At 43.4% G+C, this 12483-nt stretch overlaps 1 protein-coding gene across 1 annotated transcript in view; it reads left to right on the plus strand.

The window, feature by feature from the left end:
• The window catches only part of stx1b (syntaxin 1B), a 41427-nt gene extending 38019 nt beyond the window's left edge, over positions 1–3408 (plus strand). The window contains exons 8-10 of the mRNA XM_017454399.3: positions 1–32; positions 126–236; positions 1126–3408. The exon at positions 1–32 is cut by the window's left edge and continues 106 nt beyond it. Coding sequence (XP_017309888.1) covers positions 1–32; positions 126–236; positions 1126–1206 — 224 coding nt within the window. The 3' untranslated portion in view covers positions 1207–3408. The remainder of the gene's footprint in view (positions 33–125; positions 237–1125) is intronic.
• The last annotated feature ends 9075 nt before the right edge of the window (positions 3409–12483 follow it).

Raw genomic sequence — 12483 nt, forward strand, 5'->3', positions numbered from 1 at the left:
TTGTGGACATGGCCATGCTGGTGGAGAGCCAGGTTCGAGTCACATCACACGTTGGGATCACACACTGGATACAAGGAGTGTATGTAAAACATGCTAATATAAACTGTGTGTGTGTGTGTTTTCAGGGGGAGATGATTGACAGAATTGAGTATAACGTGGAACATTCGGTGGATTACGTAGAGCGAGCTGTTTCCGACACCAAGAAGGCTGTTAAATACCAGAGTCAGGCACGCAAGGTAACACTGTGATGATGGTTATGCTGTGATGACGGTTACATTATAATGACGTTATGATGTTATGACGGTTACGCTGTAATGACCGTTACGCTATAATCACGGTTACCCTATAATGATGTTACGCTGTAATGACGGTTGCACTATAATGACGTTACGCTGTAATGACAGTTACGCTGTAATGACGTTACGCTGTGATGACGGTTACGCTGTGATGACGGTTACACTATAATGACGGTTACGCTATAATGACGGTTACGCTGTAATGATGTTACGCTGTAATGATGGTTGCGCTGTGATAACGGTTACACTATAACGATGGTTACACTATAATGACGGTTACACTATAATGATGGTTACGCTATAATGATGGTTGTGCTGTGATAACGGTTACGCTGTAATGACGGTTACGCTGTAATGATGTTACGCTGTAATGACGGTTGTGCTGTGATAACAGTTACGCTATAATGATGTTACGCTGTAATGACGGCTGTGCTGTTATGATGGTTGCGCTGTGATGACGGTTACGCTGTAATAACCGTTACGCTATAATGAAGGTTACACTGTAATCATGGTTACGCTATAATGATGTTACGCTGTAATGACGTTACGCTGTGATGACGGTTACGCTATGATGACCGTTACGCTGTAATGACGTTACGCTGTGATAACGGTTACACTATAATGACGGTTACACTATAATGACGGTTACGCTGTGATGACGGTTATGCTGTGACGACGGTTGCGCTGTAATGACAGTTACGCTGTAGAATATCTGTTACTCACCGTGTTCCTAATGACTTGTGTGTAACTCCTTTCAATATTCAGGTAAAAAGAACGCTGCCTCGGACACTAAAGCGAGAAATACTCATCAGCGTGTTTGTTTTTGCAGAAAAAAATCATGATCATCATCTGCTGCGTAATCTTGGGTGTGGTCTTGGCGTCCACTATCGGAGGAACTCTGGGCTTCTAGACTCACCAATCGCAGACGAAGAGGAGCAAATACACCAGACATATATATATATCACACCGCTAGGAGATACAGAAACTCCTGTCGGGTTATAAATCACACAAAAACAAAAACACACCAAAAAAAACAAAAAACAAAAGCATAACTAGTGGATTAAACCATATACGAGAAGAGAAGGGATCGAATAAATCAATAAACATTCTATTTACACACTGTACATGTAAATGTATTGAACAGGAGAAACAGCACATGGGTTTAAAAACCTGTACAAATATAATGCTCTTCATTTGCTTCTTCTTTTTTTTTGTAGTTTTTTTTTTTTTGTAGTTTTTTTCTTTTCTTTTCACTTGTTTGGAAGCATTTAATTTTTTTCCAGGTGTTTATTCCAGGACAGCGCCATCGGCTATGTTTCCTTACAACGTTTAGATCGTGTACTTCCTCTCAAGGGTATGTCAGAAAATGAAACTGAATAGCGGTCATGGTTTCGTCAGGAGGGACTCCCTACAGCCGTCAGCCGTCAATCACTTCCTACACCCGCACAGCGCTTCATACACCCGCACAGCGCTTCATACACCCGCACAGCGCTGCATACACCCGCACAGCGCTTCCTACACCCGCACAGCGCTTCCTACACCCGCACAGCGCTTCATACAGCCGCACAGCGCTTCATACAGCCGCACAGCGCTTCATACAGCTGCACAGCGCTTCATCTCAATCAGACAAAACTAGTCTTCAAAAATTCAGGCAGGAAAAAAAGATAAAGGTGTTAAATGGACATGGAGGAGTGAGTGAGCATGCCTGTAAACTAACACACACACACACACACACACACACACACACACGTGCGTAACACGCCACTAGGAGAGACGTGTCAAACTATGCAGCTTTCATACAGAGACAAACCTGCTTTTAATATCCTTTAATGTGGAGAGTAAAATCCGTTATAAATAAAAATGAACATTTATTGTAGGGAATGTTAACAGATTAGCACGTGACTAGATTCAAGTTTGTTAATATTTCAGTGATTTGTGATTTATATATGCAACACCACTGCTGCTTTATTATTTTTGCAGATTTTAACCCTGAAATAGTGACATCACTTTTTGTTTCTTTTGTGCTGTTTAATAACTATTTATTTATTTATTTATTTTGCTATCATCTCTGAGTAGCTTAAACGTTGTTTTAACTCCTAAAGACTTAAAAGAATTTCGGCTGCGTCCCAAATTCTCAGCTACACCCTACGCAGGGAACTTATATAAGTAGAACACGCCCACTCTTCCACCAATCAGATGAGACATGTTCAAACGCTACACTCAAGGACTTATCGGTGTCCATCAGAAAAGGAAGGTTGTTACTGGTGTAGACCGGGCGTTCATCTTTTCTCTCAGTTCATCTTCCTCAAACCCGACACGAACTACTAAAACCTCGCCAAAGACCGCCTCTGATTGGCTGACGCGTGTACACATCAGCGTGAGTTAAGCTCTGGTGTGCTTTTATTTAAACGGATGACGGAGCGTAATGTCCATCAACACATTGTTCTCTTTGATATAAATATGATGGTGTGCTTTTTTTTCAGTTTTTTTTTTTGAAGAATAACAAAAAGGCCTGTGTGTACATGAAGCTCCGCCTCCAACACCTCCCATAACTGAAAGGAACCGCCCCATATTTCAGGTACAGGCACTAAAAAAAACCCGTCGGGAGCTCGATCCGAGGAAAAGAACTTTAAATCAGCGGTGTTGCGTCCGGACTGTGGAGTGTAAAACACGGCTGCAGCGATGAATTCAGCTACATGATATTATATTATATTATATTATAAACGTGATAAAATGTGAGAATAATTGTAAAAGCTCCAGTCCACATGGAGTGCACTTCGAGTCCCTCCGTTCGAAACGCGACCCTCGCTTTGCTTTATGGTGTGTATGATATTAGCGTGTTTGCGTTACTGTAATATGGTGTGTGTTATATCTCACTGCAGCATGGTTTAGTCGTGTGTGTCGAGTGTCCGATCACGTACATGTACGGGGTTCAATATGCGCGTTGTCGTCCTCGCTGTTTATTTTTACTCTTTGTCAAAAAGGCATGCAGCGTCTGATTGGTCGGTTTTTGCATGATGATTTATTGATCAAGTGTGCACTTTACAGTCCGAGAACACACACCATCACACAGGTCAGCTTTTACCTACAAGGCTGTGATGGGGGGGGGGGGGGGGGGGGGGGGGGTCTTTATTACTCACACACACACCTGGTATTAACGCAGGAGGTCAGCAAGAGTGTGTGAAACAGGGAGGTGTGTTCTGTTCATCACTGCATGCATGTTTATAAATGCAGAAAAGGGCAAAAAAAACGCAGAGACATGAGAACTAGGGCAGTAAGGACGGGCGGTAAGGACGGGCAGTTAGGACGGGCAGTAAGGACGGGCAGTAAGGACGGGCGGTAAGGACGGGCAGTTAGGACGGGCGGTAAGGACAGGCGGTAAGGACGGGCGGTAAGGACGGGCGGTAAGGACGGGCAGTAAGGACGGGCAGTAAGGACGGGCAGTTAGGACGGGCAGTAAGGACGTGTAATCAGTGGTAAGGGCAGTTTTGCTGATGGTTTTCGAGGCTCGTGTAAACAGTTACTTCCACTTTACATCTTTATTTATCATGTGGTGTGTGAGAGTAATAAAACCCATGCTAACACGATCATTTGCTGAGCTGCTTATTTACGAATGAACTCGGTCGTTTCGCTCGTTAGCTGGTTTACGCTTTTACACTTTATCACAATACAATATTTTCTATTTTTGGTCCATAGTGATGTTTAAACTCACTTTCTGTCTGCTGGAAACGTAATAATAAGATATTATGATGAGAATAATAGTAATAATAATAATAATAATAATAATAATAATAATAATGTGGGCGCTGACCTGGATGAAAGGTTTCTCACTCTTTATAAATATATTCATGTTTATTTAATCATCTTTTTTTAACTGACATTATTTAAGTCTCTAATTTTTTGTTGATGTCGCTGAGAAATGACACAAAAATCAGCATAAAAAATTCACTTTGTGATTTTCAGCGACCTCAAATATTTCTCTTTTGTTTTATATCTCAGTCTTGCTTCTCAGTTATTATTATTATTATTATTATTATTATTATTATTATTATTATTATTATTTAATGATTTCGTTGTTTGTCAGTGTGTCGGTGGATTTTCCCCACTCTGCTTTGGGGACAGTGTTTCTGCGCTCCGGTGTTTATGAAGGAGCGCAGAGGATATTTATAAATATCACATATATCTCATAATCGGAAAAAAATTAACTCCAGTGACGTTTTGCATGGGGGAGGGGATGATGATGATGATGACGACATCAATATCAATGATCGATAATGATGAGAAACAAATCTGAGGAAATTACGGTAATAGTCACATTGAATGTGCGCAATTTAGTCAAACTGAACTGGATCTTTGTGTCTGTAATTATTGTAAATAATTTAAACAGAGATTAAAAAAAAGACCTGCATGTCTATGTATAAAAACAATCTCAGCAGTTCCTGTCAAAGTTGACACTTTCGGGGTTTATTTTTTTCCCCGCCCCAAGTTTCCGTCTCTCCGACTGCCTGCAGCTTTTATTTTGAAATGGAAAACATTCTGTATAAATCTGAAACGGAAACATCAGGCAGTTTGTTTGAAACCAATACGCTCAAAGTTCTCCAAAAGAGACTCTGAGAAAACGTGCTTCCTCAAGTTCTCTCACACGGGTGCAAACAAACGCGCAGCGGGGGCCAAAGGTCACGGTTTACCTCCGACGCTTCAGATGAATAAATGCAGTGAATTACGAGTGTGCTGAGTGTGAGGTCCATCAACGTACACGCAATTCCACATTAGTGACCATGAGGTACTTTGATTCTCGGCCAGTAATCGGTTCTGCAAAATATCGCAATAGTTGATTTTAAAATATCGCCAGTGGGTAAAATATTTTGTGAGGAGGTGAAGTCTCTCATTCGGAAAGGCAGGAACGTGCTGTTTTTCCTGAGATGGTGATCCCGTCATTCGGGGCCCATCCAGAACCGCTGCTCTGACTGAGGGATAATTTATTACTCGTCTAATTGTATTTCCTCCTATCGATACTGCATAATCGAACATTAGGCATATTATTTTACAGAAATCTGTGCAATACTCAGTAAAGGGCTTTCTAAACCACGTAAACAGAACAGAGAAAGGCCGAGTGAAGGAGAGAGTGATCTGAACGCTGCTCGGGTGAACGAGTGAAACGCTGTAGACCCGCCTGCGGTTTGTTTCCATCCTCAAAGGACGTGACGGACAACAATAACTGGGCGGGAAAAATGAATCCAGATTCGCTTAACGAGGACAATGAACAAGCTGCAACTTTGGCGGGAATCACCACGTTGTGTCCTTTTTTTTTTCCCTGTGTGTGTGTGTGTGTGTGTGTGTATGTACTGTATTGTATAAAAAGAAAAGACAGAAACATGCTATCTTTCCCTTCTCTCTCTCTCCACTCTCTCGCATTCTCTCTCTCTCGTACTACTGTTTGCTGTTCTGTTTAGTTAGTGTGACGTGCCAGTATACCCTCTTGACCTTTGACTCCTGTGCCCGCACTCTTCTCCCCCTCCCCCTCTCTCTCCATGGATCTTTAAGACGACGACTCTATGCAGATGCTGTCTTTTACAAGTGTGTCAAAAAAAAATTTTAAGTTTGAAGAAAAAAAAAAAACATGAAAAAAGAGAAACCCCGTCCAACAGACATTATGAAATGAAACAGAAAATGAATAAAGAAAAGCATTGTTCAGTGTAGTGAACGCTGTGTGTGTGTTTATTTACCTCCATCACAAATTTATTCAAATAAGTTAGGAAAGTATACTCCTTCACCCGGATGAGGAAACAGCAGGTGATGGAGCTCGTGAGCTCACATGTGGAAGCTCATGAGAAGACATCTGACTCATTCCCAGGCCGTGCAGTTCCTCAGCATGAAGTTCCACTCCATTGCTACAACAGTGTTTCTGTAGACGTCAGTCTCTGTTTTGGAGGCAGTCAGGGAACCTGTGGGGGGCCAAACATCACCCGTACACAGGTTTCCCTAGTCTGCTGGGGTTTTGACAGCATTAAACTCGGTAGAAAAATACATTGCATCTCCGTCTATTTTAGGAGAAACGTTCAGCACATGCATATGCACACAATCTGAGGGTCCAGTGCATGTTTCGTCCTTCAGGGCATGCCCTTAGGTGTTGTCCAGATTGTAACGGCAGATGCCTCCCAGCAAGGCTGGCGGGACATGTGGAAAAACCTGTGAGTGAAAGACAGGTCTTAACGTCAGTCTCAGGAAGCCATGAGAGGATCTACATATGGTAGTAGCGTTAACCAACAATACCACAGTGGTGTTGTACATGGACCACCAACACTGCAAGCCACTGAGATCTGTGAAGAAGCTCTGGACGTGGGCAGATGCACCTTGGTGCACACAAGCTACTCGCTGTCCAATGGGGTTCACAGTCAGGGCAGTGAGATGTTTTTTGTTCCTCCTCTGCTGTGGATGAACTGGGACAAAGGGAGTGGGGAAATACACACAGAATCAAAAGCAATGAACAGAAGAACTCTGAATCAAAGAGAAAAGGAAAGTAAGTAAACAGAACAAATAACACAGAAACCCAGGGAACTAGAACCCAGGAGACAGAGAGCGAGGAAGAGGAGAGAGAGAGGAACAGGAGAGAGAGAGAGAGGGGAACAGGAGAGAGAGAGAGGAACAGGAGAGAGAGAGAGGAAGAGGAGAGAGAGAGGAACAGGAGAGAGAGAGAGGAACAGGAGAGAGAGAGAGAGGGGAACAGGAGAGAGAGGAACAGGAGAGAGAGAGAGAGAGGAACAGGAGAGAGAGAGAGAGAGAGGAACAGGAGAGAGAGAGAGAGAGGAACAGGAGAGAGAGAGAGGAACAGGAGAGAGAGAGAGGAACAGGAGAGAGAGAGAGAGGAACAGGAGAGAGAGAGGAACAGGAGAGAGAGAGAGGAACAGGAGAGAGAGAGAGGAACAGGAGAGAGAGAGAGAGGAACAGGAGAGAGAGAGGAACAGGAGAGAGAGAGAGGAACAGGAGAGAGAGAGGAACAGGAGAGAGAGAGAGAGGAACAGGAGAGAGAGAGGAACAGGAGAGAGAGAGGAACAGGAGAGAGAGAGGAACAGGAGAGAGAGAGAGGAACAGGAGAGAGAGAGGAACAGGAGAGAGAGAGAGAGAGAGAGAGAGAGGAACAGGAGAGAGAGAGAGAGGAACAGGAGAGAGAGAGAGAGGAACAGGAGAGAGAGAGAGGAACAGGAGAGAGAGAGAGAGGAACAGGAGAGAGAGGGAGGAACAGGAGAGAGAGAGGAACAGGAGAGAGAGAGAGGAACAGGAGAGAGAGAGAGAGGAACAGGAGAGAGAGAGAGGAACAGGAGAGAGAGGAACAGGAGAGAGAGGAACAGGAGAGAGGAACAGGAGAGAGAGAGGAACAGGAGAGAGAGAGGAACAGGAGAGAGAGAGAGGAACAGGAGAGAGAGAGTCTAACAGGAGAGAGAGGAACAGGAGAGAGAGAGAGAGGAACAGGAGAGAGAGAGAGAGGAACAGGAGAGAGAGAGAGGAACAGGAGAGAGAGAGAGAGGAACAGGAGAGAGAGAGAGGAACAGGAGAGAGAGAGAGAGGAACAGGAGAGAGAGGAACAGGAGAGAGAGGAACAGGAGAGAGGAACAGGAGAGAGAGAGGAACAGGAGAGAGAGAGGAACAGGAGAGAGAGAGAGGAACAGGAGAGAGAGGAACAGGAGAGAGAGAGAGAGGAACAGGAGAGAGAGAGAGGAACAGGAGAGAGAGAGAGAGGAACAGGAGAGAGAGAGAGGAACAGGAGAGAGAGAGAGAGGAACAGGAGAGAGAGAGAGGAACAGGAGAGAGAGAGAGAGGAACAGGAGAGAGAGAGAGGAACAGGAGAGAGAGAGAGAGGAACAGGAGAGAGAGAGAGGAACAGGAGAGAGAGAGAGAGGAACAGGAGAGAGAGAGAGGAACAGGAGAGAGAGAGAGAGGAACAGGAGAGAGAGAGGAACAGGAGAGAGAGAGAGGAACAGGAGAGAGAGAGAGAGGAACAGGAGAGAGAGAGAGGAACAGAAACATGGCTCAAGGAGAAATCGAGAACAAGAAAGAAGGGATTGAGGATGAAAAGTGGAAAGAGAATGATTTAAGGTAACCAGGAAAATGTAAAGAAGAAATGAAATGAACTGAGCTTGATGTTTTTTGGCGAAAGAGAGGTTTTGAAACAGTTCGGGTTTGTTCTCCGCACTGAGAGTTTTCAGACAGAACTCTTGAAAAGTGAGACCTCACACCTGTCTGTGATTGGGCCAAATATCAACTGTGTGACTTTAGAGAGAGACAGTACAACTACCGGTTTCATCATTCGTGGATGTGCTCGTGCCCACATTCGATTTTTGACTCAATTATACGACCTCCTTCTTTTATCTTTCTTTACTTTATGGTTTTCTACTGCAGTGTTGATTTCAGTGCATAAACTTGTGTAAGGATCTGAGAGACTTTAACACGGGTCAGATTGTGACGTCTAGACGTCTGGATCAGAGCGTCTCCAGAACCGCAGGTGTTGTGGGGCGTTCCCTGTGTGCAGGAGTTAGTACCTACCAAAAGCGCTCCAAGGAAGGAGAACCGGCGACAGGGTCATGGGGGTACAAGGCTCAGTGATGTGCGTGAGGAGAGAAGGCTAGTCCGTCTGGTCCGATCTCACAGAAGATCTACTGCAGCACAAACTGCTGAAGAAGTTCATGCTGGTTCTGATAGAAAGGAGTCGGAACACACAGAGCATCACAGCTTGCTGCGTTTTGGCACATGAGCATCAGAACTGGACCATGGAGCAGTGGAAGAAGGTGGCCTGGTCTGATGAATCGAGTGTTCTTTTACATCATGTGGAGGCTGGGTTCGTGTGTGTGTGTGTGTGTGTGTGTGTGTGTGTGTGTGTGTGTCGCTTACCTGGAGAAGAGATGGCACCAGTATGCATTATGGGAAGAAGACGAGCTGGCAGAGGCAGTGTGATGTTCTGGAGAATAATCTGTTGGGAGACTTCGGGTCCTTCACGTGGATGTTACTTTGACGCGTAGCACCTACCTAAACACTGCTCCAGACCGAGTTCACCCCTTCATGGTGACGGTGTTCTCTAATATCAGTGTCCTCTCTCAGCAGGATAACGCTCCCTCACACACTGCAGAAACTGTTCAGGAACGGTTTGAGGAACACGACAGAGTTCGAGGTGTTGACTCGGCCTCCGGATTCCCCAGATCTCGATCCGATCCGGCGTCCGTGGGACGTTCTGGACAAACGAGTCCGATCCACAGAGACCCCGCCTCACAACTTACAGGACTTACAGGATCTGCTGCTGACGTCTCGGTGTCAGATCCCACAGCGCACCGTCAGAGGTCTGGTGGAGTTCATGCCTCGACGCCTCACAGCTGTTTTGGAGGCACGAGGAGAGAAGAAATGCTAAGTATAAATGTTTTTCTTTTCAGGTAGAAATAAAAGAAACAAGTTTTCATCCAGTTCTCTTCTGATTACACACACACAGTAACATCATGGTGAACTTTTTCTTAAAAAAAACAAACAAAAAGCACTACACATACAGTGTCCTCCATTAATATTGGTACCCTTGGAAAATATGAACACAGAAGGCTGTGAAAATTGTCTTTATTGTTTAACCTTTTGATCTTTTGTTAAAAAATTTACAAAAATACTCTACTCTCATGAATATCAAACAATTACAAACAAAAAAGATCAGTTAAATATTGTTGTGCAACAATTATTGGCACCCTTTTAGACAGTACTTTGTGCTATCTATCTTTGTCAAGATAACAGCTCTGAGTCTTCTCCTATAACGCTGATGAGGTTGGAGAATACATGGCGAGGGATCTGAGAGCGTTCCTCCATACAGAACCTCTCCAGATCCTTCACATTTCAAGGGGCACGCTGGTCAACTCTCCTCTTCAGTTCACCCCACAGGTTTTCTATGGGGTTCAAGTAAGTGGACTGGGATGGTCATGGCAGGATGTTGATTTTGTGGTAACACAACCTGTGTTGTGTGTGTAATTGTTTGATATCCATGAGAGTAGAGTATGTTTGTGATTTTTTTTAAACAAAAGATCAAAAGGTTAATCAATAAAGACAATTTTTCACAGCCTTCTTTGTTCATATTTACCAAGGGTGCCAATATTAACAGAGGGCAGTGTGCCTGTTTTAAGGTAAAGCAAAATACAGCAGCAAGGATCTAAAGCTAACTAACCCTAGCTGGTAAGGTTTGGTGTAAACTTCTGCAGCCATACGAGAGCACTGTGTGTAGGTGGTATCAATAGGTATTATTAACATGTCCACTAGGGGGCATCAAATCAAAAACTGCCACCAGTTTCATGTTAGTCACAGATCGCCAGGTGTGATCTAAACTTAAAGAAAAGTTATAAACTGTTAGCTGAAGCAGTGAATTAAACATTAACCCTATATCAAAGGGTTTATTTCCTTAGCAACATTTTCATCTATTTAATTTTATCTATTTAATTTTAGTTACAATTTATAATTACTGAATGTAATATTCCTTATTTGGACTTGAAACACATTTAAACTGCATTTAAACCTGCTGCTGAGATTTATTTTTCCTTTAGCATGAATCAGCATTAAGAACCTCAGGAGCAGTGTCGATTGGTTGTTCTCTTTGAAAAGGATTATTTTTTTTGAAGTAAAAGCATTTCAGAATGGATGAGATCATCATCATCACGAGCACTTCCTGGATGCTTTGAGCTCATGTTAAAGCTGGGACTGTCGTCTGATTAAACATTAATACTGGACAGAAACACAATCTTGGTGTGGAGGACCGCGAAAGGTGTTCTGTAAAAAGCCATTTTTATTATTAATTATTAAAGGAGAAAAAGACTGCTCTAGTATCAGTAAAATGGGTGAATCATTGTAATTGTCTTATAATAACACAAACACACCTCTTCTTGAAAGGAGGGATGATTTCTTTGATTTTAAAATGAATCATTTCTGTTTATTGTTCACCTGCTGGTTGGTTTACACACAGTGCTGTAGACGCCACCCAGATATTTTGCAGGCGTACATGTCGACCTGTTTGTGTGCTTTGCTTAGCTATAAACTCTTGGTGGGTCAAGATATAAACACACACACACACACACACACACACACACACACACACACACACACACACACACACACACACACACACACACACACACACAAGTAAACACGCCTTCCCTCCATGATTTCACAATTCTGCGATTGCAGAAATCAAATCAAGGAAAACTAAATCAAGGAAACTCCGCAATAGTCTGAGAAGTTTGCAATTGTTCAAAACAGCAGCAGATTTTCCACAGGTTCGGACCGAGATGAGTCACGTGACATCACGACACGTGTTCAGCCAAAAGATCTTGTTTACCAACAAACATCTTTGTGAAAGAGCGCAGAACTATTTCATGTGAGTGTGATTTCACTCATTTAAATAGTTTTCCACAAAAAAAAGCACAAAAACTTGGCAAATTTTGAAAATGAGCCACAGCAAAATCAAACCACCATAAAATAAAAAAAAGCCCTCCAGTACGTCCAGTACGGACTGAAGATAGAGGTTTCTGTTCTGAGACTGAATTCAGAAACGCCCGGTGTGAAGACCAGGTCGGTTTCAGAGTAGCATCCTGACACCCTGCTACTGCACCCGGTTTTACTGAACATCTCCCAGATTTATGGACTTTGATTAGTTCAACATCTGACCCCAGAGATCAGCTGACTGAATATCAACTTTTTACTACACTGTAATAATTATACACTTAGGTTGTATAGAATCTAATGCATGCACAGGAATAACACCCATCGATCAGTCAGGATTTAAGCTCTGGTTAAAGCAGTAAGTGACCGGATTCTGGTCTCGGATCGGGTCGTTGACTCTGCACCATAGATCACAATGTGTTTCTAGATCAGTGGTCACCAGGTCACCCTCTTCCTTCAGATCTAACTTCCTGCAGCTTTCATCTCCAGCCAAAACCACACCAAATACGCCTGTTTTATTTGATCAAGAACGTCTTAAGGCAATGATAAGATGGTCAGGTGGGCACCATCATGGTTGGATCATGATGGTATATCTCCAGGAACAGGGTTGTTACGGGAACATTCTTGACTCGGGTCTTATTTATCTGATCACTACCAGACTGAAGTTGTAAATGATGACTTCTCTTTTCATACTAAAAGTTTGGTGTTCCACAAGGTGCTTTTCTCTATACATGCT

This window comes from Ictalurus punctatus, chromosome 24 (genome assembly GCF_001660625.3).
Source record: "Ictalurus punctatus breed USDA103 chromosome 24, Coco_2.0, whole genome shotgun sequence".
NCBI classification, from domain to species: domain Eukaryota; kingdom Metazoa; phylum Chordata; class Actinopteri; order Siluriformes; family Ictaluridae; genus Ictalurus; species Ictalurus punctatus.